Below are 27,323 nucleotides of genomic sequence, written 5' to 3' on the forward strand. Positions count from 1 at the left end.
TTCGTAACTTTGATGCAACAATTGTGTTGAACTGCTTCCCCAAACAAATATGTCCTCACAGGGTGAGGTAATTTCCTTTCCTGAAATTTCCTTTCCTTTTTTTTTTTTTTCCAAAGCCGTATGTTGCGAGGTGCCTGTTTTGCAAAAAACAAACAAGCAAACCAAAAAAAAAAAAAAAAAAGGCACAAACACATTTGCAAAAATGAGTTTATGCATTGTAAATGAGTCACTCTGTCAATGACAGCCTTGTGGATTTCATAATCCCCCTAAGCCACAGAATATTCAAAATACTGTAACACCATCCTTCATTATGTTTCATTTGTAATTATTAACATAAATACTGTACATGCTTCAGAAATCAAGAGCAGAAGGCACACACACACACACACACACACACATATATATGTATATGTGTATATAAATTTTATATATAAAAGCTGTGACAGGTTTAGCACAGATCCAGTTTCTCTATCCCTTTTACTGTACCTTCAAAATCCTCTTTTTATTAGCTATGCCTCTGGCCTCACTGTAGCCATATTTTACTCCGCAGAGGAGTGTGTAATTCGTCAGTACAGTATACTGTACACTGACTTATATTTCATATTTTATGGAGGTTGCTTTAACTTCTTGAAACGCAGCCAAGCACACAACCAAACGCTCGCTGGACATTTTGGGTTACGCGTATAGCGGTGTAAGCACTCGCCCCCTCCCCTCCGGCGCGTTTGGCGGGAAGTCGGCACTCACGGTGGTGGTGTACGCCGCGTTTGGGTCGTCCTCCAGGACCCGGGAGAGGCCGAAGTCCGAGACTTTGCAGACCAGGTTGCTGTTGACGAGGATGTTGCGGGCGGCCAGGTCCCGGTGGACGTACCCCAGGTCAGCCAGGTAGCTCATGCCCGCCGCGATGCCACGCAGAATCCCCACCAGCTGGATGATGGTGAACTGCCCGTCGTGTCTCTGCAAGGACAGGAGAATCAGGCTGGAGTTCTCACCTCAGTGGCAGTTATTCTATAAAATAAATAACACTAAGGAATAAATAATACTGAGGAATAAATAAACCACTGAATCTTAAAAGGCGCGCAGTTTCGGTTATTGTCCATCGTGGCTCTGCAATAGTGTTTTCAAGGACAGGAGAATCAGGCTGGAGTTCTCACCTCAGTTGCAGTTATTCTATACAATACATAATACTAGGAATAAATAAAACTAAGGAATGAATAAACCACTGAATCTTAAAAGGTGTGCAGTTTGCTAGTGTAACTACACCTTGAGTTCTCACCTCAGCAGCAGACAGTTATTCTATGAAATAAATAATACTAGGAATAAATAATACTAAGGAATAAATAAACTACTGAATCTTAAAAGGTGCGCAGTTTCAGTTAGTGCAACTACACCACATTTACAAATGTAGGTAATCCATTCAACACGAGTATGAAGCAAAAGCAAAAGAAAATATGTTACGAGTTAAATTTAAGAGCACACAGTAGTCTAGTAAGATCTAATCCAGTTCATGAAAATACGGAATTTAGAATTTTATAATGTCTTTGGCAGCTACAGTGAGGAACCCACTAATCAGGCCGAGGTCCAAGTTAAACACTTAGCCACGCCCCCCGGCAACGGCGCTATCCACCAAGCAAGCGGCGCGACCGTGGACATAAAACGCCAAGCAGAGGGGAGCCGCGGCAACGCCGGGGCGATTATCCACTTTTTCTGTCCCCGCCCCTAGAGTAACAAAACCGGCCTCTCATTGGCCGTTTAAACACACACGCCACGACGGCCGGCGTCACGTTAAAATCGCGCTTTCGCCAAAGTGCTTTTTTTTTTTTACGACACACTCAAACGCCGCGAGGGACGTGCCCTCCGACACGGAGCGTCTTACCGCCGCCGCCGCGATTCGAGCGGCTTCCGCAAGCCGCCGCCGGCGGCACCACCGTGTCTCATTATTGCGCTAGCGCGCGGCTAGCGCATCGTCTCCGCGGCAACACTTTATTAATAAAACATTAGAGGAGTCCTTGACTGATATATATAGGGCAGTTTTTTTTTTTGAAAGAAAGAGGAAAAAAATAAAAATATACAGTCGGGTTCTGATTTATAGACAGACGGGACATTTTCATTTGAGGAATCTGACAAATATGCACACACACACACACACACACACACACACACACATATGTACGTGCATTATGCGTGTTAAGCTCAGAAAAGTTTGCTGACCTGCGTGTGAAACTGTCTTTCGACCTATTTGTATTACAAAGTCAAATTCCTTGACCCTTGTGCATTCACTAATTGCCTGCATGTCATACCTTCACAAACACAGCATTGTGCCACTGTGTAGCACTGACACCACGAGCCCTCATAATCACACTCAGCGCCCCCGGCTAATTAAGGCCAATTAGTACAGCAGCATTCTTCCCTTCAAACTCATCAGGCCTGGGACACTGAACCACCGACTACAGCAGGGAGGTGCAGCAACCCTGTTCCTGGAGATCTGCCGTCCTGTAGATATTTTCAGGCCAACCCTAACAAAGCACACCTCATTCAACAGCTAGAGATCTACCGTCCTGTAGGTTTTCACTCCAACCCTAACAAAGCACACCTCATTTAACAGCTAGAGATCTACCGTCCTGTAGGTTTCCACTCCAGCCCTAACAAAGCACACCTCGTTCAGCAGCTAGAGATCTTTGCTGAGCAGCTAATTAGTAGAATAACGTGTACCAAATTAGGGTTGGAATGAAAACCTACAGGGTTGTGGATTCCCAGGAACAGGGTGGGGGTGTCCTGTCCTATGTTATAGCTTTGAGCAGGGAACCTCAATCTTATCCAGAAACGGAGGTGGATGGAGGCTTTTGTTCCAACCACACAGTTACACACACTGATTCTACTAATCAACCGCTAGTCTTTGCTAAGGACCTCGATTAGTAGAGTCAGGTGTGTTACTGCTTGGTTGGAAACGAAAGCCTGTAACCACACCGGCCCTTTCTGGATAAGACTGAGTGACCCCTGGCGTAGAGGAACAGGAGCAGCAGAGGGAAGAGGACTGACCCGTAGGAAGGAGTCCAAAGATCCGTTCTCCATGTACTCCGTGATGATCATCACTGGTTTACCTGGGGGGGGGGGAGGAAGGATGGAGCAAACATTAGGACGGATATTCAAATCTAATAACACAACGGCCTTCGAGGCACAGGGCTAAGTGTACTTTTTCATCAAATACACTTAGAATCTCTTTAAGGTCTAATGCAATTCGGTAAAACCCAAAACGAACCTTCCCGGGTGAATCTGGCACCTTAACCGCAACACACTTATGAACACATTTTGTTTGGAAGAAATTACAAAACTTATGTAAACGGCAGTGATTCCTTAGCCCTGTTTCTGGAGATCTGTCCGATAGGTTTTCATTTTAACCCTAATTTGGTAACACCTAATTCTGCAAGAGATCAAAGAGATCTCTAGCTGCTGAATGAGGTGCGCTGTGTTAGGGTTGGAGTAAAAAACCTTCAGGATGGTAGATCTCCAGGAACAGGGTTGGGAACCATTGGTATGGTATTTCATCAGTTCCAATACACCAGACAAGATCAGTAAAGCGTATAAAAGTACTTGAATCCAAAAACAAATACGTATTTGACCCATGGCCTGGTTTTAATGCAGGCATGAGTGAACGACACAGAGCTTGACAGAACTCACTCCTGGTGACCACGCCCTCCAGGCGGATGACGTTGGGGTGGTCGAACTGCGCCATGATGCTGGCCTCGCCCAGGAAGTCCCGGCGCTGCTTCTCGCTGTACCCGGCCTTCAGCGTCTTCAGGGCGACCGGGATGTCCCTCTTACCCGGGAGACGCATCCGGCCGTAACACACCTCCCCAAACTCCCCTGAGGAGGACCACACGGTTAAATTATTATATAATTATTATATTATTATATATTAGTATTCAATATTTGGACCTCTTAAATTATTTCAATTGTAAATCTTGAAACTTTTGTTGTTCTTCGAGATGAGGACCATGATTTAAAAAAAAAGTGAAAGTGTTTACTTTGCAGTTGGGCATTTTGAGAATATTCTACGCGTTGATTTGATCGTCAAGTTATTATTTATCTTGCGTATATTATCCACTGCAGAAACTTATTCGTAGTTACCCCCCATGACAACAAATTTACTAGTACCCCCAGCTCAATATTTTTTACTTTATTTTTAAATGTAAATATTTTGATTGTTATTAGTTCATTATCATTTTTTCCTGAAAAATGAAAGTATAAGTTAGAACTGAAACATGAACTGTGCGTACTTTCAGAGAACAGTCTAGACAAGAAAAAAAGACATAATTACTGAACAAGATGAGGAGCAGGGGCTCACACCTTGGTGTGACCTGCAGACTCACCTGAACCAATGATTTTTTCTATTTTAATCCTGGAAGCCTCGATTTCTCTGGCAAACTCGTGTACGGCTTGACATGGGTCTTCGTACGTGTGGGGGTCGATATAAAACCTGGCTTCTGGAAAAGAGACTAAAAAAAGATTTCAACATCTGGTTAGTCCTGAAAAAAAAACATTTTAAATTCATATGGTTTGAAAAAAGCAGTGAGTATTGTCACAGTGAATTTATCAACAATTGATCATTAAATATAACTGTATCATCAGCTGTTGAGATCTTAATTACATCACACTATTAGGGGCTGAACTGTTGTCTAACACCAGTTGAGTTCAATCAATAACAGAGTGGACAATGAACTGCAAGACTCGTCGAAATTTAAGGTGACAATGTTTTCTGGAGAAATGCTAAATTAGAAAGTGGGATACACACTGTGTCCATTTTGGTAGTGCATCTTCTCTTCTTCAGAGTCTTGGAAAGCCTTACTGTAGCCACAATGTCTGTTCCACACAGAAAAAAAAAACAGAAAGATATATCAGACACTGTTTTAAGTCTCCCCCCCCCAAACAATTCTGAATGGAACATTCCATTTCTTTCTTCCTCCATTTAGAAGCATGTGAAATAAATCTGTTCGAACCTGAATAGTCTCTCCCGTTTTGCGCAGAAGTTAATTAACTCTGAAACATGGCTTTAATCATCTGAGGTTGTTTAGATATTTAAATTGGTACATCTTTTTAGGATCCTCTGAGAGGCTGCGGGAATAGGGTGCAGCTTTCTGAACAAATTTAAATAATTTTCACTGAAAATCACTGAAGTCAGTATTAATTAAATACAATCGTATTTCATTATTTGATACTCTTTTTATTTGAGATCAAACTTGCAGACTTCAAAAACAGGAGCAAGAAGATAATTGAGAGCACTTTGCATTTGTAATTGTCTGGAATCAACTATCATGTACAGTTATGAACTAACTGAGAAAAACTTAGATTAGACAATAACCGCTCTCTGGTAATTCAAGTTTACATTTTATATTAGTAGTGCCAGCACTGCTGCAGAAATATTTTAATATAATTCAATAAACATAACGTGAGCATTAACGGCATGGTTCTTCGAGGGAAAAAAAACTACAAAATTATACCCCTGTCAGTTATATTCAAAGATTCCTGCTGTTACTTGTGATTGCTTCCTGGCAGAAATTATGTTTGGTAAATAATGGAAAACATATTCTGTGATAATATTATGACCACAATAACACGTTTGACCTTTAGAAACACTTTGATTGAAAGTCTCATTTACAGAGAGCGCTAGCAAATTTAGCGTAACTGCTATGCAACTCCACACATTTCTACAGTGCTCACCTTGAGTAATTACATACAATACAGAAAAAGGACTGTGTTTTTCAGTTAGGCGTAGGGCTTACACACAGTTGAGGCTAGACTCAGACTCAGAGTAGAGGTCATAAAACTGCACAAACTGCACATTAACTGCACTTTGACGAGTTTCGGTAAGCACGAAATGGCCGCGTAAGAAAAGGGCAGCAATGCATAGTACTCCTCTTGCCGTTTTCTGCAGATGACGATGGCCAGGAACGTCACCAGGCCCGTCACCAGCGCCATGGAGATCCAGATGATCGTCATGGTGTTGTACTTTAGGGGAACTGTAACACAATCACCATCCCGGTGAGTACCGGTGTTTATATATTAAAAACACAGAAAACACAGAAAAAAACAAATCAATTATGACTCAGAAAAGACTTCAAGGACCATCGCTTGAAAGGCTGCTGTGAGTTCACAACGCCTGTCTGTCTAGCTAACAAGTTGTTCTTGGACTGCTAAGTGCACAATTAATTGCAAAGCATGTCATCTTTATGGTTGTGTTATGAGATAAGCCAGACAGACCATACCTGCTGTTTAGTTGTCCATAATATTTTTAAAGCATTTTTTAAGCATTTTTTTCAATGTCAGTAAATGTTCCTAAAAACACAGGAGGCTCCAAATACAGATTCAAACCAAAACAAAGTGCAAACTTCAGTTTAGACGTATCCTACCTGCATAAACATAAGATGTGCCATGTTTTTAATATTTTGAAAGTCTGACCAAAAACTGCCACGGTACACTGGAGTCTGCAAGTTCTCTACGCTGTCTGAAAATATCCACAAATATCCTTGAAGATAAAATTCAGTGATTACACTACTGGCATTAGGATCCTCTGAACAACCTGGCAGTGAGAGAGTTGTTAGCTCTCAGCGGTTGGAGACATCATGTGACCTGCGGCTCGTGAACCCACCCGCTTTGCCGGTCTGGATCTCCACCGATTGGCTGAAGCGGCCGCAGCCCGCCGAGGTCCTGGCCCGCACCTGGAAGACGTAGCGGGTCCCCGGCTTCAGCCCCGAAACTTTGGCGGAGGTGCCCTTGGACTTGAGGGTGGAGTAGCTCTGCTGCTCCCTGTCCTGTCGAAAAATAAGGCCAAAGGGAACACTTTGACTTTTCATAGGGCGGGGGCTGCTGGGGGGAGGGGGGGAGGGGGTGATCATAACATAACACAACATAACTTCATTATGAGAACAGGCCATTCAACCCAGCAATGCTCGTCATTTCCCTGACTAAATTGTACCTAGTGCTGGGATTACCTACAGACAAGATTGTATCTAACACTCTACCAAGCCTGGTCTTAAAAATCCATAGTTTCTGCCTCTACTATGTGACCTGGCTGGCTATTCCACACATTGACTACTCTCTGTGTGAAAATTGTAGGGGTAAAGCACAGTTCTAGTGTGTGGATGGGCGTCGGGGGTCTGGTACTGGCCTGGTCTGGTCTGCTTGTAGCTCTCTATGAAATCTCTTGTAATCATGTCTCATGTAATCACGCCTCATTTCTAGTTTATGACTTGCCGTAGCTTTACTGACTACGCCTATGCTTGCTGCGGAAAGTAGACTTGGCATTTATGGCTATGGATAACTGATACTTTGTGAGAATCGCAAATTATCTGACCTGATCGCTATGGATAAAAGAAACACAAATGAAACGCAATGCAATGTAACACAACGTACTGATCTGCACTGTGAGACCATGACGGAGAACTGCGATGGAAAAAGAAACGGCAGCTGATGTGTTTCAGAGGAGGGCAGGAGTCTTCTCTGGGCTCTCCTGAATCAATAGCCGAGGCTGAAGGAAGGAGCCTCAATAAAAAGCACCGGGCACTCCAAACAGGCTAAGGCAGTCCGAGACGCCGTCGGATGAGCGCGAAATCCCAGAGGATGTCCACCGTGAGATGCACGCATATGACACTGGGCACACGCTTTATTAAAATGATTCATCATAGAGAAAAACTACGGCTGCGATACAATATGAACAGTGATATGAACAGTGCCATATATCTCCTACCTATTCCCCCAATCCCACCCCCCCTCCCCCCCCCCCCCCCCCCCCCCCCCCGCCTCGACCCGGATGTTTGAACAGGGGTTGAGCTGATTCCCATTTAATTGGCAACGGAGCACACGGGCCAGCTTCCCAGAATGCCTCTGGGCTTGTGTGTGACCAGAGCCTGTCTCTTGCCAAATTTAACAACGCAGGACGCAGGAAGTGGAGGATTCGCGCCTGTTGCGCCGATCGAGGCTTATTCCTTGATCCGCGCGGCTTCGACGTCGCCGCCATCGCCACCGTCCCGTGCGCGCCAGGCGAGAGACGAATTACTGGCGGGGGGTAGCTCGCTCGCCCGTCTCGCTCTCGCCCTGAGTGAAGGGCCCCGTTCCCCCCCCCCGCCCCCCCCCCCCAACCCCCCCGACGCAGTCCGCTGCACACGCCGCTGTTAAACCTCCCTCGCGGGACTCCCGCGCCGCGAACAGCGACTTGACAAACGGGAATTAAACCTTATTTACATTGTCGCTTTGCTGAACAGCCGCTGTTTGTTCATTCTCCAGCAGCGCCTGTATCACTCCTGCCCATTAGCCCATGAGCCGCTCAGCGCCGCGGCAATTAACTTGTCTCCCTGGTTTTTTTTGGTTTTTTTTGGCAAGGTGGGGGTAAAAGGCCCCCGAGAGGCGAAATCACCCCCGTTTATTCTTCATTCGCCTCTGCCTTTTTCCAGCTCCCGAAAATCGGACCTAATCAATTATGAAGTGGGTTTTTTTTTTTTTTTTTTTAATTGCCTTCAATTAATGCGACTGCATTTCAGTTAAATTCAAAGTGTTTTTTTTAAAATTTCCTAACACTGGTTGTCACACAGTGTCCCTTGTTTTATCTCATACCATAGAGTGTACCGCTGAATGCCAGCTTCTGATTTGCTGGCGCTGATTATGTTTAACACCCTGCGCTGTTGCATTGTGGGTCTGTGTCAGCAGGCTCCACAACAAGCAGACACAGGTTTCCTTTGAATTGCCCTCTAAGTGGCCGGTTTACTAAGAATGGAGCTAATTAGCACCAGGGATTCAAAAAAATAATAATTAAAAAAAATAAAATAAAATGCATTCCTGCATGTTTCATGATGTTTACTAATAATAATTACCACATTTTAATAATTGTTACCAACCTTTATAAATCACATTTAATTACTTATTTGCATATTTTTTTTTACATTCTCTGCTCCCATGTTTTTGCAGTCCTACATTTGGAACTCTTTGAATTGTGTGTCCATTAAGTCAATCATAATAAAAATGAGCATTCCCACATTTCACCTTCGTAAAATGTACTGTTTGAACACCAAATGAAGCAATTCTGCAGTTCTATACTGTAAAACCGTAGTGCAGAAAATTGGTAACAATTATCGTTATAGTTGCTATAACTCATTATAATTAAAAAAAAAACAGTAAAGATGAGTTCAACTTAATCAGTGAAGTGTACCTGACCCAGAAGGCTAAAGGCAATCAATCCACTCTCTCAAACCCTCTGAGCAAACTGAACGTCCCCAGATGTGTGGATTGGGATTGGTGTTGTGAAGCAGCAGAATGAATAAGGTTAGGGTTAGGGGTTATGATTGGGTTAGGGTTGGGTTAGGGTTAGGGGTCATAGTTAGGTTAGGGTTAGGGGTTATGATTGGGTTAGGGTTAGGGGTTACGGTTGGGTCAGGGTTGGGTTATGATTGGGTTAGGGTTAGGGGTTAGGGTTGGGTCAGGGTTGGGTTAGGGTTAGGGTTAGGGGTTACGGTTGGGTCAGGGTTGGGTTATGATTGGGTTAGGGTTAGGGGTTAGGGTTGGGTCAGGGTTGGGTTAGGGTTAGGGGTTATGATTGGGTTAGGGTTAGGGGTTACGGTTGGGTCAGGGTTGGATTAGGGTTGGGTTAGGGGTATGGTTGGGTTATGGTTGGGTTAGCAGTATGGTTGGGTTAGGGTTGGGTTAGCAGTATGGTTGGGTTAGGGTTGGGTTAGCGGTATGGTTGGGTTAGGGTTAGGCGGCCGTGCATTACCTTCTCGTAGTACTTGATGTCGTACTCGAGGATGACTCCGTTCGGCTGGTCAGGCTCGTGCCACAGCAAGGTGACGCTGTTCTGGCTGGTGTTCTCCTGTCTGATGGCGATCACCTGAGAGGGTGCTGCGAGGACAGGCGCACACACAGAGGGCTTACTTTTACAATTTCATTACATTACATCACATTACATTACAGGCATTTAGCAGACGCTCGTATCCAGAGTGACTTACACAACTTTTTACACAGCATTTACACTCAATTTATACAGCTGGACATATACTGAAGCAATGCAGGTTAAGTACCTTGCTCACGGGTGCAACGGCAATGTCCTACCCAGGAAACAAACTTGTGACCTCAGGCCCCAAATTTGTATTTTATTAGTTCAAATTCAGTCGTTTAGTGGCACCAGATTTACCCCATAAAAAGAGACTGCAGGAACCACATTACTTCCTTCTTAGTTTTTGTTCATACAAGAAATTATGAAATTTCAGTTGGTTTTTCTTTTCTTTTTCATGTTTTTTAAATGGTTGTGCTTTGCTGCTTGCTTTACACAGCACCAAATAAACGCCCTTGGAAAAACACTGCGTGTTTTCAACAGTTTATTGTACTGTTTTTATGTAATGTTTTTACATTGAATAATGACTATCGGTTCATTCATCCGTTTGACCTCTCTTGAGGCGCTGTGCTGATGAATGCGTCCACTTTAAGCTCAATACGCAGCCATTTTAAAAGCGTACACTGGATCGCTTCCTTTAAATCCGTGCTCAGGCCCTTGAACGTGCTTTCATTTCAAGGAAAGACGTTTGACCTTGAAGACACGGTGCGAGGCGTGAGATAAACTCTGCCTAAGTACCGGCCGCATTCAGACTTCAGAATGACACAGGGGCCCAGAAACGGACCTTGAAGTTTCCTGGATGCATCTGAACATGTGAACAATGTGACATTCAGATGATGGTGGAATAGAAGGCTGTTCTTTAATGCGAACTGGCAGGGGGGTGCGGGTGCAGGGGGGTAGGGGGCAGGGGGGGGGGCTTGAGGGGACATGGAGGGTGAGGGTGCAGGGGGGTAGGGGGCAAGGGGGGGGTGAGGGGGCATGGAGGGTGAGGGGGCAGGGGGGTAGGGGCCACGGGGGGGGGGTGAGGGGGGCATGGGGGGGTGAGGGGAGATGGCCGGGTGAGGGGGCAGGTGGTAGGGGCCATGGGGGGGGGGTGAGGGGGGCATGGGGGGTTGAGAGACCGCGAGGCTGCGACCCCTACCTGCCTGGTTCGTGGTGATGTTGACGGCGGCGTAGGGCTGCGGCTCGGGGCTGAGGTGGGACACGCCGTTGCGCACGTGGATCTGGAAGGTGTAGTTAACGTGGGCGGCCAGGTTCAGCACTGTCACCCAGGGCTCCGTCAGCCCCACCTGCTGGGGTACGAAGCGGATGGGGAGGTTGCCTCCTCTCTCTCCCCCGCCTGCTCCTCCCGCGCCCCCTCCTGCGCCTCCTCCGCCTCCGCCCGTGCCCCCTCCGGCCCCGGCCCCCAGCCCCCCGGCCCCGGGCCCCACCCCCCCGGTGCTGCAGTCCTCACACTGCCCCCAGTCCCCGGCGCACTTCAGGCACGCCAGGCTGTACACCATGTCGCTCCGCCCGCCGGTGTCCAGCGGCCGGCCCCATTCCAGGCTGACCGAGGTCCCGTTCACCGACGAGATCACGTTCACCGGAGCTGAGGGGGGCCCTAGAACAGGAGAACAGGTCCTTAGCACTTTGAAAGGTTTTTTTGGAATGTTTTTTTTTCAAAATTCAGGCAGTGTTCTAGAACTCCAGTGTTTTCAGTTACCAGCAGTGGTTGTTCCATCAGCATTAGAATGTTCAGTTAAGAACATTCTAATCACATATTATTTTTGTTCATTCACCTTAAAGGCTGTAAAGTAAAAAATATACAATATACAATAAGGCATTGCAACTCTTCCCTATATGTAGACAAAACGATTTTTAAATTAATAATTTCTGTTGAAATATACAATATTTATCCTTATGTTTTCATTATATAGACGGCTGGGATAAACCACTAACTCTCAAAGTGAAGGCTAATTATTCTGGACAAAGTCTAACAGCTGGACTCCCTGAACCCTCTATCAGCAGTGCAGCATCAGTATCTGCATTTCCGATCCTAGAGATTCACAGATCCCTGAGGGTTTCCACGAAGCCTTTCACGCCCGCAGCTCATCCTCAAATCTGGATCAGCGAGAGCTCGTCCGGTGAGCATCTCCCATTAAGCGGCTCGAATTGGGCCACGGAACACGGTGGATCTGGAGTAGATAACCGCTAACCCAAAAAAAACTTTATTCTCCTTCCTCCAGAGGGAGAGCGGATCAATTGTGCTGAGTGATGGGGGTATTTGAGCACATGAGACGGAGGCTCGGCCCGGCCCCCGCCCCCGCCCCCGCCCCTGCCCCCGCCCCCCCGCCATGGACTCACGCGTGCAGGGCGTAGCGGGCGGGTCGGACGCCGAGCGGTAGTGGCTGGAGTCGCACGGGCAGGAGATGGCGGCTCTCGTTTCCGAGTGGCTGTGCAGGGGGCACTTCCCGCACAGCTGGTCCCCGGCCGACGGCTTGTAGAAGCCCACCTCACAAGCTGAAAGAGAAGAGCCACCCACCCCAGTCAGCTGGTCCAGTCAGCAAGTCATGTGACTTCAGCATACTATACTGCTCTTATCCAGCATACATTACATTACATTATGGGCAGTTAGCAGACACTCTTATCCAGAGTGACTTACACAACTTTTTTACATAGCATTTTTACATTGTATCCATTTATACAGCTGGATATATACTGAAGCAATGCAGGTTAAGTACCTTGCTCAAGGGTACAACGGCAGTGTCCTTACCCGGGAATCGAACCTGCAACCTTTCGGTTACAAGCCCAGTTCCTTACCCACTGTGCTACACTCCGTCCTTTTACGCATACTGCATAAAAGACATTTATCACCGTGGCATCTACTTAACAACAGTGATTCGTTTTAACACATTTGGCATGCTGAAACATTGCTGCAAAGTCAGCTCTGTTAAATTATATCCGTGTAATTTCAGTTTTTAAAAAAATCTAATAAACCTGCTAGTAATTTATTTGCATGGGTTATTAGCTTTTCAATACTCAATTATATAATTTATAAAGAATTTGTATTACATAACTTTTGAGCACGTATTGTATCAACGCAATATTGACTCACAAAAAAATAATAGACAGCTAAAAAATAAATCTAATAAATAAAAACTAGCTCAGACCATGTTATTTTCTATTGCACAATGCCCCACAGGAGCAGAAGCTATTTCTCCTACTTGCGTTATTTACAACAGATTTTTTTTTTTATCCGCTAAATCCAGCCATGGCTTGATGTTTTTGCAAGACCTTCGAGGTTGAGAAGCGGGTCACGGTAAACACCGGGCCTGCGAGCTCATCGGGAAGCACGTCTCCCTCCGCCTTTGAAGTTTTGACACATTTCCCAGAATCCTCGGCAACGGCAGCACTCGGCCCCTCGCAAAAAAAAAAAACAACCCCACAGACCCACACGATGAGAAACACGCGAAACAGGCGGCGATCGATCCATCGATCGGGATTATCTGAGATGAGCCCTCATTTTTGGATGTGAGTGTCCCCCGGTCGGGGCAAGAAAGAAGGGAGGAAAAAAGGCTTAAAGCCCCCCCCCCCCCCCCCCCCGAGGTATTTACACACCGCACCATTAGGGCGGGTGGATTTCCGGGCGGAGCATTGTTGCGATTGTCAGCACCTGTCAGACCACCTCTCCCATCGCAGGAGAATTTGCATTACAATGAATTTTTAATGAATATTCGCCGCCACCCTATACTGACCTTGCTTTTGTTTTCTGCGTAAATGGATAAATAAAATGAAGGGGGGGGGGGTGAGAGAGAGAAAAACGGAAAGGGGGAGGCAAATTGTTCCTGCACATGTGACAAGACAGCGGAGGAACCAGGTGAATAATTCTACATCTTCCTCATGCACAACCCTGACCTGCCAGCCAAAAAGGTCATGTTCTTATAAACGCAATTTAAATTTGCGGGAAAAAAAAATGCATCTGGGATTTTCTCTGCTATTTAGAAACCGTTCTTTTTAAAATATGAATTCTTTGTCAAAATGTAATGGAACGAAACCCAGGTAATCAATCCTGATCAGTCAAGGTGCTGTTGTCCAAGGTAACAACCAATAATCTCTTGTCTCGTGGACAGAACACCCGCGTGCGGCTTCCATTTTGGGACATACTCGAGTGTCAGCATTCAAACCTCACCCCTCAGCCCAAACACCTTCATATCTTAACCAATAACCTTTACTTCACAGACCTCCATCTTAAGCAGCCTCACCCTAAACTGCATTATCAGCACCTCGCAGGTTGGTGCACCCAACAGCGATATGGCATTATCTGAAACAGCACTGCCAAAATCCTTCAAGACTCACATGCTCTCCTCAAAAATGCATGAACGCCGCTGGACGCTGTATTAGATATAGTCTTCAGTCTCAGAAGGAGGATTTTACTGCTGATTTTTACTGCCATAAATCTGTGCACACTAGAATTAAGCACCTAACGCATCCTATGAAGATGAACTTCAGATGCACGTTGTATATCTGGGCCAAAAAGCTAAAGAAGCACTTGCCTTGTACTCCTGAGCAGTGTTTTCATCGCTGTAAGTGTGCGTATTCACAGTTTGCAGAAGAGATGGCGAAGAGCTCAAAATGACAACGTGAAAGATCACCTCACGTCTGCTCAAGATATGGGATGGTAAACCGTGGGGATGGAATCCGTCTAGATATTCCGCGGATATTCAGCTTTATTGCAAACAGACTAATGTTTCCACACCACCGTGAGCTCCAGACTGATTCATTCACGATAATGTTACGGGTTGTTTACTATGCAGTGTTCTTGTTGGGACAAGGAAACCATGGGGGAGGAGATAGTAGGCCCCTGTCACATGACCGTCTGGTTTGTCTGTGCTTAATCTTTCAGTCATTCCCCACTCCAATATGCCCTGATGTACATGTGTATGCATTTACCCACATACAACTAGACACACATGCACACACATATACGCATACAAGCACACGTAGATAAATATGTACACAAACACACAAATGAATACACATGAATCTACACACACGCACACACACACACACGCATACACACAAACACACATGCACACACACGCACACATACATATGTACACACGCACAAATACACACACACACCCACACTAGTTCCCCCTCCTTCTGTGAACAAACAGCTGCTAATGAGTGGGGAGAATTGTCAAGGTAATAAATGATTCTGTCAGTCACATCATAACTGGAAGATTAGCTGTTCAATTGCAGGCAAGTCATGTGACCTGCAAATGGCTCGGATGTGCCCTACTGCCTGGGGTTGGACTCAGAGTTAAATGGTTTTGAACATACAGCTTAGTTTACTGCTAAAAATGATGATTATTATTATTTTTTATTATTTTATTTTTTTTATTTCAAAGAACTGCTCAGCATTTGGTTATACTCGCCTGAGATTGACTCGCCTGTTTTGCCTTAAAGAGAAGCTCAGAGAGATCGCAGTTCCGCTCGCTGTCAGAGTCGACCCAGAGCAGGTAGCTGGGAAAAGCTGCAGTTCTGTTGAAATCAGAATCACTGTGTTTTTCGGTACTGACATTTTCAAAGGTGGACTGGGGTAATGGCTTTGTAATGGACTGCTGTTCAGTCCAGGGGGTAGGCTTACAGAGCAAGGCTGCTCCACACTACTGAGACTGGATTAAACATCCTTTTAATACGATTCGCACCATCCAGAGTAAAAAAAAAGTCAATTATGGCGTTCCTCAAAAATCGACCCGGGGTGATTTAATGAAACTGTTATCAACTTCTGACCTCGGTTTTATCATCGATCACTCGCAGGTTAAATGTGCACACAGAAAATAAATTTTAAAGAATGCGTGAGAAGGGCGTAAATTAAATTTTGGAAATCAAAACGGGGGGACCCAAGTCAGTTGGACGTCAAACTGGCACCAAATAGATGGCCGCTGTGATGGGAGAAGTGCTCGGTGTAGGTCATTTATCCCTGGAAAGAGGATCATGGGAAAAGAAATTTGCTGACACGGCAAATAAAAAAATAAATATATATATATTTGTGCCAGAAAGGAGGCAACCAGCAGATAAAACCCAAAGAGTGCGAGTGGACTTATAGATAACCCAGCCTGCTCCCGTACACCTGAAGGCCATGGTGCTTCCTCCCCCAGGGATGTCAAAAGGACTAGCTTAGGAGGGTATTCTGACAGGAATGACATTATTAGAGGTTTGTGACATTTGGTGACTGCCAGTGCAGTACAGTGTGTCCACAGGCTGATCTGGAGCGTGACTGATAGCCACTGTGACCGGCATCCTTCGCCCCTCTGGTCCTGATGCCTGCCGCGATAAGATCCGGCTCGCAGAAGCCTCCAGAATCTGGGGGGGGGGGAAGCAGGGGTTGGGGGGGTAGCTACAAACAGACTCACTTCAGAGGACTTCGACTCTCACTTCCAGCGTAGCCTTGGAAATATGACCTCACCAAAATTTAAAAGTTGTGAAGCGCAAACTAAATACGGAGGATAAGTACATTTTTGAAAGATATTGCATCCACAGTAGCGAGTAGCACCCACCTGATCCGCAATTGCTTACTACTGCCCACTGACACCACTCCAGTTCTTCACAACTGCTACACCCCCCCATCCCCACAAACCGCCTCCCCCCCCCCAGCTGTAATGGCAGAATCACGTTCCTCGCCTTGGTGTTATTTTCATTATCTTATTATTTCACATTCCGGGAACTTTGAGACACCTCGGTCACCTCCCCCAGGTGGGAACCTCCTGATTTACACACTAAGCAGCGTTAGAATGCCTTGTTCCATTTTTCCAGGCTTCACTCACTGAATACCCTCTTAAAATGAGATTTAATTGAAAACTGAACCTGTTGTCAAAACGTGAGATTTTCTTTACTTAAAATAACATGACATAGCATAATGATGAGAATTGCACGAGAACCATGTGCGATAACTGGGCCCTAAAGTGTAAATGTGGTGACTGCACAAAGGGGGAAACATTTGTTTGTCCTTTGACATTGCCCTGTCCGTTTAATTTAACTTCAGTTTCAGCTAGTTAATAAGCTCTCTCTCTCTCTCTCTCTCTCTCGACCTTGTCAGTGTCTCCCCACTAATTTTCATTGGGAGGAAAAGGAAGGTCAAGAAGTCTTCACTGTGTAACTGCTATGCATAATATACAGGTAAGGTGTATATACAAAGAATTTATCTGCATATATGTGCAGTGCTACTGCAAAAAGGAGGAAATATGACGACTGCAGTCCTCAGCCCCAGATGAGGCATTTTTGTTGGCGTGTGTGATAACAGTCCCTGCCAGCCATAAGATCAGCAATAGCAAAAAGCCCAAATGGATCTGCTTCTTTCCAGCTATGGGCAGTCTGTTGCATGAAAGCAGGACGGATTGATTGATCTTCGCCAACGACGGCTGTGCTATTGATGAAACAGCTGCACGTTGACGAGACACGTGTGTCGTTACACCTACCAGGTTTTCCTAGCTGTAGCTGTAGCTAGCTAAGAGTCTCTAATCAGGAGAGAACGAGTCACAGGGAATTGTAGCTGCCTGGGAGGGCCTGATTGATGGAAACAAAGCACCCAGGAAGCAATCAGGTCCGTGGGGAGAAATTAACTCTGAGACAGGCCCGAAAGGACGTTAAGTCAGTTAGTGTGGTGAGCTATCTTGTTTAGCCGCTGAACTGATTTTCTGGGTCAGCTTGCCTCCTCCGCAGGCTGACGTTTGGATATCTGCAACTCCATTTTCTTCTGAACAGAGCATGATGGGAAAAGTTTTTCTTTTTGGAATGTTCTTTTTACAGACACCTGACCCAGATGTGGGGTGTTCACATAGGATGTATCTCCGTTTGGAAGCGTCAACCCCATCTCCGTGCTTGGATGATTTCCTGATGACATCTTATTTGTTTCTTCTTCGTTTCACCTTTAATATGAGAAGGTTGGTCTGCGATGCTGATCCTGGAGAGTGAAAGCTCTGCAGCTTTTCGTTCTCAAAAAGTGCAGAGTCACAAAAACCAGCAGATCTCCTGCCTCTCCGGGACCTGGGTTGCAGACCCCCTGGATTACAGCGTATCGCAAAACTGCCCCTGGAGTACCACAATCCTAACAATATTACAAACGTTGACTGAATCCAGGCTACGCTCATGGCACGTATGGATGTACTGTATGAAGATCCCTCCCTACCCCCCTGTAAATGACTGTAAGCTTAGGGTTGTAACTAGGCAGCTGTTTCGTAGGTGACTTAGGTGCATTAACTGTCTTAACTACTGCTTGTATTTTTTCCATAGACTGCGTTGTTGCCATTCTCGTTGTTAGTGTTAATCAGTTTAACCTTCAGGGTCCAAGTTGAACTATGCGGTTGTTCCCTGCACTTGGACTGGTACTTCTCTCTAGGGGTTTCGTCATACTTGTTTCTGGTTATGGTTATACACTTTGTTGTACGTCGCTCTGGATAAGAGCGTCTGCCAAATGCCTGCAATGTAATGTAATGTAATGAAGAGAAGAGAAGCAGGCACTTCTACTGAGCTCCTCGGCTCATTTTACGGACTTCTCAAACCCAAGGATCAAATGTTAAGAGGCTCTCACAGCTTGCGTATGGTGTTCAGTACCCATAAGCCATGGTGACACAGTTAGAGGCCATGCTGAAGTGAGCACGGAGCATGTGTCAATGTGGATACTGCACATCTTAAAAGGGATACTTCTCTACCAGAGAGAAGAAAAAGTACTTGCAGTAAGCTAATGTGAGCTTGTCCTTTGAAGATGTACAGATACTTATTTCCTTTTTTTTTTTTAAAGTGCAGAAATTCAGTAGAAAATCACAAGCCGTGCCAAAAAAAAAGAGCTAAATATTTCTAGAGTGAAACTAGAGTGAACGCATTCTAATTCTCACCGTACTTTGCCTCCACCGCAGATCGATAAGTAAGAAGGAGTGATTCTGCATGCCTTCCCGCCCCACATTAGCCAGGAGTCTAATTTTGCTGAAGAACGCTTGAGTTAAGAAAATGTTTTTTCCGATGGCCTTCTATTGCCCGTCAAATGTGTGGCCGCAGTGGCAGTTTGGATGGAAGGTCATTAAGGGCACAGTGGTTTATTTTGAGTTGTGCCAGTTTTGTTGAATTTCTAAACACAAGAGGTATAATATGAGAGCTTTTCTGTGACTCTCAAGATCATTTAAAGAAATAGGCAGCGCGTTTGTGTGGCTTGCAACAGCACCTTAATGATCACTACTACCCATGATAATTCAATGAAAGGCTAGTGTTATGCAAATTAATACCAGATACTTTTGTATTGCGTATGAGATATTTATATACAATCTATATGTTGGCCAAAATAAAAACCGAACACTCCCAATGGTCATGGGGTATGGTAAGACACAAAGAAGGAAAATTACTTCCCCCCCCCCTCCCTTCTTAAAATTTGATTCAATATTTATTTCTGTATCAATGTTCTTTGTCTTGACCAGCGTTTTGCCACTTTTTAATCTTACCAGATGCATGCTGTGCTTAAATTTGACTAACACAGAGCACAAAGCAACTAACTTTTTGTGACTGTTACGTGCTACATGGTATCATGTTTTTTTTCTTTCCCCAGTCGCTAAAACAAGTTGTGTAAGAGCTGATAAAAGTAATATCTGCTCGCAGTTATTACTCAGAATTCAGGGAAAGTGTAGGCTACTGGTTATATTGATTCTATAAAAAGATATGTCGAGCGCGGAAACAAAAAGCAGCGGATGTTCTGCATGTTGGGGTTAGAGCTGCTGACGCAGCAATCCTTGCCTCTCTTGTATTTTTAATATTCTTCATAGCTATATTTGTAATATTACTTGTTTTTGGTTTTTTTTTTTTGTTACAAAAACAAATTAAATCGATGCCGCTTTATGTGCACCGTTTTAAAAACTGTTCTCACAAAAAAATATATATATATATGAGCAAGTTGCCCCGGCTTTTGGAAGACCGGCAGTCTGACAGTTATCTCCCCTGCAGGAAGAGAATGTGAGTCAGAGCGGCAGCAGCACTTTGTCTTGTCATTTCTCCGCTCTCTAGCCGCTAAGCTAATGAAGAAGTTTAATCTACCTGAATGCATCCTCGGGGGCTCCTGTTTAATTACGTTATTAAACATCTCCGACCATCGCTAATCGGCAAAGGAGGGAATCTGCCGCCCTGGCTAATTAGTCCCTCGAATATATACGCAGGGTGGTTGAATGAGTGGGGGAAAAAAACGAATGTGACCACTGAAAATTTAAAAATTGCCATGGGTATTTATTCGAGAGTTTGCGACCAGGAACTCTCCAGCGCTCGGCTTGCATTCCCAGAGTGATGTGAACGCAGAACAACATGGCTCAAATTGGTTTTCTTTCTTTTTTTTCAGGATTCAGGACTGAAAAAAATGAATTTGTCACCCATTTATGTAAAATATTTCAACATTACACAAAAACACAAGCTCACACACATGCACACACACACACACACACACACACACACACACAAACACACACACTCACACTTTTTGAAATGTTCACTTTACATTCTATTTAATGTCAATTTTTGTGACTATCAGAGCTGTTTTTATACTCTGACTGAGTAGACGCCACAAAGCTCAGTCATGTGCAGAGAGAGGGGGACTCGTGGTGCCTAAGCACCTGTCTCTTTTGCCCCAGTGCCCAATGTGCCCCTTTGATTTAAAAAAAGAAGTTAATATTCTGATTATTGTTGTTGCTGTCATTAATTTCCATTCAATCACTTCTGAACATTTCTGTACCAATAACTGCGTGTATCTCTAGGCTGGTGTGCCCTCTCACTTTGAGTATCTGTCTCATCAAAAGGCTGCTGCACAGTCCTTCTAGAGTGTTTTGAATATGCTGTAATATATGTACTGTTACTTATTTCTCTGTTGTACAAACCATGTCTTGCATTAGCTACAAAAGAGTAAAGTGAAACAAACCAAAAAAAAAAAAAGGCAGGGGGCATTTTGGACTCTTGGAGTATTCCTACTTCAACAGCACAAATATGACAAAGATTAATACAACAACAACATCAAAAAAAGAAACCACAACATAGATCAAAGTGTGTTTTCCTTTGAAAATAGCTTGTAATTATAAATCAAATGAGACGAATGCATCTTAGTTAATGGGCATTAAATGGCTGTTAATTATTCGATTGAATTGCTGTCACTTATGCGAGCGTGTCTAATTGATCTCCGCGGAAACGGACGGGGAGGGAACGCCTCGCTGATACGCCTTTCGCACAGAACGAAATTAGTTTGTCACAGAGGTGCTGTAGCTAAATCGAGCACGTGTAGCATTCGACCGAGTTTCAGAGAGGACGGAGTGTGAGAGCGGCTTTGCGTTCACATCACCGATTGAATTCACCTCTTGTGTGTACATCTGGATGACACACCAAGTTAGTTATTTAATCAAGGGTAATTTCATTTTGACCATTTTGACCAATGTCTGTAACATTTTTTTGAGAGAGCTAAATTAATTTCTTGCCAGTAGTACATCTTCTACAGTACATTTCATCTTGGATATACATTTATATCAGAATCATTTTCATAACTGAAAATGTCCTTAGCCCTTACATAGTTTCAGGGTCAACTGTATATTTACAAAAGAGGAAGATCAGACAAATTTCAATATGTGCAAAAACAAATGCATATGATTATTATTATTTTTTAAACAAAAGGTTTTTGAAACAGAGTGGTTCATAGGGAACAGGACTGGCTAACATTGGCCTGTGTCATAAATCAACAGACTCACTTAATATTGTTTTTTTTTAGGCTGTTTTTATGACTAGACCTGAAGCAACTTAGCATAAACCACAGAATTACGTATCATAGCACATTCGTTTTTAGCTGGCTGCTGTTTACAAGCTTATGTTCTTCATATCAGCCTGAACATTCAACTGAAGAGTTTCAAGATAGGTACTTTGCTCAAGGGTAGAACTGCAGTGCCTGACCAAGACCTAAAACCTGGAACCTTCTGGTCCAGTTCCTTAAATGCAATGGCAAGCTCTCAAAATCTCTGCCCTGTATGACACATTGGTTTGTTGCCCGAGGGCAACATTGGAGCATCTGTTACACAAATAAAATTTGGCATGATTTGGCTGTGTTTTGGGCAGCACAGTGATCCAGTCCATAACACTGTGGCCTCACAGCAAGAAGGTCCCGGGTTTGAATCTCCATGTTCACATGAGGTTTCCTCCGGGTACTCCAGGTTCCTAAGTAAAAGCAGTCCAAAGACATGCAAGTTTGCTGTAGGTAAAAGTGTGTGAGCGAATGGTGCGTGTGTCCTGCGAAGGACTGGTGACCTGTTCAGGGTGTATTCCTGCCTCTGGCCCAATGCATGCTGGGATAGGCCCTGGACCCCCTGTTACCCAGGTATAAGTGAGTTAGATAATAGATGGATGCCTATGCTCATGGAAAAAAAAAAGTTGCAATATGACAGCTAGCATCTCACTTGTGTCATCATCAATATCCTTCCAGCTATATTACTTCAAACCTAACAAATTCATAGGCTTATTATATTGTGGGGCTCAACAGATACAACAACAACAGCCAAGCTAATAGTAATAAAGGGGCTATACCCACAATGAGGTCTGGGTGTTTTTTTTTATTTTTTATTTATTTTATTTATTTTTGTCTTCGTGGCGCCGATCACACGGCCTATTCTGCCGTACCTGGCACGGAGATACGAGCGCGGGCCAATCGGATTTGACTGACACGGCGCGGTCCCGTCTGGGAGAGATACCATTCAGCGCTTTATCGTGTCCCCCCTCCCTGCCTGCTGTGCGACCGCAGATTAAACCGGTTTTGTCATAATGGCGCCGGCTGCGTGAGGGGGCTTTAATAATGTCGGAGGGAGCCTTCAGCTCCCGCTTAATCCCACTGTAATATGTTGACCAAAATAAAACCCAACATTCCCCGGAATCGGGAGTAGGGGGTAAGAGACAAAGAAGGCTAATTACGCCCCCCCCCCCTCCCCTCCCTCCTGCCTGGCCCCTTGATTTTCCTCTCAGAGGAAACATTGGCTCGCATTATCTGCATCGCAACCATCATTGTTTTCATTTGGGATGCGATTTGGTAAATGGGAGACTGAGTGAATTTCTATTTGTTTGTGTGCGTGTGTGTGTGTGTGTGTATGCGCGTGAGTGAATGTGTGTGTGTGTGTGTGTGTGCGGGTGTGTGTGCATGCATGCGTGCGTTTGTTTAATTCAATCAGTGGGGAAACTGTTGTGAGCTGTGGGGTCTCAGAGCATGCTGCTCTGAATTACACTAAAAATGAAACACTGGGTGGATTTTATTGGCAAACAAATTCCCAACATATTATCCTCATTTCTGTTTGTCTCAACTTCAACTTTAGGCAGCTCAAGCAAAAGTTTTATGAAAAGTTAAAAGAATGACTGTAAGGTCCAGTGATTCCCTGTGTAATTAACAGTACAGGTCATTTCCAGGGGATTATGTTTTCAGCAGCAAGTTCACAGGCCGGTTCTTCAGGAAGTAACTTTAAACATGTCCTACTTTTCTTCTTATTTTCCAATATTTTAATGGTTTTACTTTTTTTTGAGGCTTTATAAACCTCATATGCTTTGTTTATCTGTGTCTCATATAGGTTGATGAGATCAGCAGAAAATCTAACAACAAAAAAAACAAATTTTTGGGACCAATGAAGTAGCAAGCATGGTGAATGTGAATTTTCACTTAATTCACAATTTGTCACGTGCATTGGGCGAGAGGCAGAAATACACCCCAGACAGGTCCCCAATCTATCGCAGGGCACACACACCATTCACTCACACACTCATACCTTTGGGCAATTTTAGAGTCTCCAATTAGCCTAACACGCATGTCTTTGGACTGCGGGAGGAAACCGGAGTACCCAGAGGAAACAAACCCAGGGATTCCAACCCAGGACCTTCTTGCTGTGAGGCGGCAGTGCTACCCACTGCACCACCGTGCCGCCCTGCCTGGTACAGATGGTGCAAAAAGATTATAAAAATAAAAACATTTCAGTAATGAAAAATTCATCTCTCTCCTGTGTGCAGTGTGTGGCCTCTTCTTTGGCGTTGGTGATGAAAATATTCCCTGTGATATTTCATGACCGTGATGTGACATCATTAGCGAAAGTGGGCTACAAGTCTCCACCCTGGCTATGGAGCCATCCCCTCCAGGTTCTAGTTGCTCGTGACCTGCTGTCAAAGTAGAGCATTGCCGTCAGTTGGATTACACAGTGCAACTGTGCAGGTCTGGATTCCCTAATAATTTAACATGTGTAAAAAAAAGGGGGGGAAGCATATTATTTTGGGTTGCTTTTGTACTGCAAAAACTTTTTTTTTTTTTACATCTCTGATCCTCATAAAAGTTTTATGGAAGACTTTATGCTACAAAGAACAAGAGCAGAGCACGATATCATTTGAAGCATTCCCAGACTGTCTCCTTGGCAAGATATGAGATCTTTATCAAAATACATGAAGCCAATTTTTATGAAGCCATTATAATAAGATATTTCTTTATAACTTTTTGTATTTTTATTTTAGTAATATCCCCCCCCCCCCCCCCCCCCGTAATCTCCAATTGTACATCTTTGGGTACCACTCTGCCACCCACACAAATGTACTGTACCAGCTAAACTACAGTACAACTGAGGCCCACACACTTGCCTGTGACCTAGTGACTACTTTACAGACTACAAGCCACACGACAGCAAGCACTAGAGAATACTGCTGGAGAGGTGGATTGCGAAACAGTGGAAACTGGTAGCTTGTGTGCACTAAGCACATCGTGGGAAGAAAGTAGTTTAGCGATCCCTAGAGGAAACCTGGCTAACTTAAACCTGGGTCCTGCCATTTTTGGGACAAGACCAACTGCAGTCTGCTGCAGTAGGTAAAGCCAGTTAATACCTTTAGTGAGTTTTTCCAGCTTACAACTCCAAGACTGAGTCTGCACTTGGGGTGAGATAATTTATCAACTGTGTCACCTGGGAGTGCCGGTGGCTAAATATTATTCAGCATGCCATTTCAATAGTTTATGCAAGCAAACGCTTACAAGTGTTGCAAGTCATTGCAAGCTTTTGCAAAAATTAATCATGCAACAAGAAAAAAAAAGAAACCCTAACATAATTGTCAGGATGAAAAGATGCCGTTTAAAAACATTTTTTGCAAAATGAAATTGTTCACAAGAGCATCCCATCCGTGAATAGTTCAGTAAGAAAGCCACAAGAATAAAGGGTATGACAGGTGACTATCAGCTTAAATTGTGATTATTCAAATTCTCAGGGATTCAACCTGAAACTATCTTCGTCCGCAGAAGCAGAACTATCAGCTGAAATCAGCATTTTGGATGGTCCCGGATGTAATCCTAGCCTAATTCTATTATCCTCAGGTATTTAAATCTTTTTTTTTCTTCTTCTCCTGACTTCAAAGCCAGTGGGGTTTAATCGTGGTGAGAAGCAGCACCTCTGGGGTCTGTCTCTGTCGCTACTGGCTGGACGCCCTAGATTCAGTGAGCTAAGTGCCCGGGCTGTACACCTCGCTCACATCGAACTGTCACAACTGGAAAAAGAGGATTACCGGTGCCTGACGAGGCCTGGTTCAATTTGGAGACGGTTAACCTTTTCAACTGAGCTGAGCATCGAGCAGATTCTGCAGCTTTCAGCATCTGAGCTATTCATTCAAGGGGAAAGTTTGTCTTATAGAGGCTTATACTAGCAGCAAAACAAAACAAAACTAGTGTAGTAATTCTAGGGCCAGTTTTACACCTCGGAGTAGAGTAGAATGTTTGGAGTGGTGTCATATAGTTAGGCCACAGGTTCACTGATTACACCGAACTTAAAGGCCAATTAACTTTTCACTTAATAAGCTGCCACCTTTGTATCGTGGTGCGGAAAGATTAGAGTGGTACAAAGGTGTCCTTGACAGTGAGCTTTTTCAAACGAAAGAAAGATAATACTGCAAAAAAAAAAAAAGGTTGCCGGTTCATGTGCGACAAGGAGCTGATATTGAATCGTTAAGCATAGTGATTCATATCCAGCTGAAGAAATGGAAAGTTCCATAAAACGTCCATTAGACACTGAGGCTTTAGCTGGAGCCAGTCTGTTTTAATAGCTGGGGGGGGGGGGGGGGGGGGGGGGGGCACTTACAAATGCAAACAAAAGATCAAATAATAGGATAGGGCAGATACATCACCATGGTAACAGGTGAGCAGTTTGTCAAGTTCTCATGGCACCATTGCTAATGTACAGTAGAGTAGCTAGCTAATAGCCTAGATGGATATGCAACCAGAGATATTCTGATATTAAATTCAAATGAGTTGTTATTAAGTTATTAAGAGCAGTGAAGCGCCTCTGAACAGCACATGCACAAATGTAATGGGCTAAAGGAAAAGATCTTATTGCACAGCCTGAACCTGGCAAGATCTGATGGTTGTGGCATCCAGTGGTGGAGGTTTAGGTGGTGCAGCTGATGCTACATCACCAGGGCCCCTGGCCAACGGAGGTTCTGAGTGCCCCCTTCTAAATTTTAATCCTCTGGTTTGCAAAGTTGCTGGGAAACATGCCCTATATGGTCTGTCCAATCCTACAGTTCATCGAGTCTGTCGCTACCTGATCTGTACCTGCAGCCCGATTTGTACCGCGCATACTCACGCAAGTGTAGAGTACCTGATCCGTACCACTCATACGTAAATGACATAATGCATATTTTTCTATCTGCTTTTCATATGGAACGTAACGCTTGTCAGTCAAGTTTCAATATGGAATCGATGCCGTTTTATTTTGCCTACAAAAGTCTGATACTCCCCATTCACTTTAATGGGAGCTCCAACGTTTTGCCCTCAACACGCGCAGTACAGGCTTACTTCCGGTACATCACAAATTCAGGTCATACTGGCATAGATTAGTTAAATATGCATGTCTATGACAAATACATGGTCACGTGAGATGGTTCGCTATTTGCGGTAAAATTTGAACACAGTCACGAGCTCCTGGGGAGCATTATTAACGGATCAGACAAGTCCTTGCTGTTAGCTACCCATATACAACGACGTCGAAAATGTTTTTCTCGAGTATGGTTGCCAGAAGAGAAGTGAGACAAGGGACCAGGGAATACAGGTAAACGAAGCTTCCAAACAGTTTTCAGGTAGGCTATACAAGGATGATAGTGAATGCTAGCTGGCCTTCGTTTCGATCTAGCCTTGCAGAAGGTGGGACAGCTAGGCCAGGGTAAAATGCTGCATAATCACTCAAATACAACGGTTATCTGTATGTTATATGGCTTCTCGTATTCAACAAACACGCGATTTGTGTGTTTCTGGGCACAATGGCAATATTGGTAACAGTTTAAGTTCAGCTGGGAAAGTCAAAAACTGCCTACGCGTCCGTAGACTGCTATACCTGTCAGTTCCTTTTGAAGTTGTTTTATGACAGAAAAATATTCCTTTCCTGTTTTAAATGTTTGTTTTATAATATTGATG

At 44.3% G+C, this 27,323-nt stretch overlaps 1 protein-coding gene and 2 long non-coding RNA genes across 3 annotated transcripts in view; 2 read left to right on the top strand and 1 right to left on the bottom strand.

Moving 5' to 3' along the window:
- The window catches only part of LOC118211985, a 35,443-nt gene extending 31,717 nt beyond the window's left edge, over nt 1-3,726 (top strand). Inside the window, exon 3 of the long non-coding RNA XR_004762133.1 lies at nt 3,640-3,726. This is a non-coding gene — a long non-coding RNA (uncharacterized LOC118211985). The remainder of the gene's footprint in view (nt 1-3,639) is intronic.
- Nucleotides 1-27,323, bottom strand: part of epha8 (eph receptor A8) — a 90,296-nt gene that overhangs the window by 5,865 nt on the left and 57,108 nt on the right. Inside the window, exons 4-13 of the mRNA XM_035389615.1 lie at nt 12,218-12,373; nt 11,016-11,474; nt 9,758-9,882; nt 6,644-6,806; nt 5,918-6,014; nt 4,790-4,857; nt 4,368-4,493; nt 3,676-3,861; nt 3,037-3,098; nt 745-954 (exon numbers count right to left, since the gene is read on the bottom strand). Coding sequence (XP_035245506.1) covers nt 745-954; nt 3,037-3,098; nt 3,676-3,861; nt 4,368-4,493; nt 4,790-4,857; nt 5,918-6,014; nt 6,644-6,806; nt 9,758-9,882; nt 11,016-11,474; nt 12,218-12,373 — 1,652 coding nt within the window. The remainder of the gene's footprint in view (nt 1-744; nt 955-3,036; nt 3,099-3,675; nt 3,862-4,367; nt 4,494-4,789; nt 4,858-5,917; nt 6,015-6,643; nt 6,807-9,757; nt 9,883-11,015; nt 11,475-12,217; nt 12,374-27,323) is intronic.
- The window catches only part of LOC118211986, a 40,501-nt gene continuing 40,068 nt past the window's right edge, over nt 26,891-27,323 (top strand). Inside the window, exon 1 of the long non-coding RNA XR_004762134.1 lies at nt 26,891-26,961. This is a non-coding gene — a long non-coding RNA (uncharacterized LOC118211986). The remainder of the gene's footprint in view (nt 26,962-27,323) is intronic.

The sequence above is a fragment of the Anguilla anguilla genome, chromosome 13 (assembly GCF_013347855.1).
Source record: "Anguilla anguilla isolate fAngAng1 chromosome 13, fAngAng1.pri, whole genome shotgun sequence".
Taxonomy (NCBI): domain Eukaryota; kingdom Metazoa; phylum Chordata; class Actinopteri; order Anguilliformes; family Anguillidae; genus Anguilla; species Anguilla anguilla.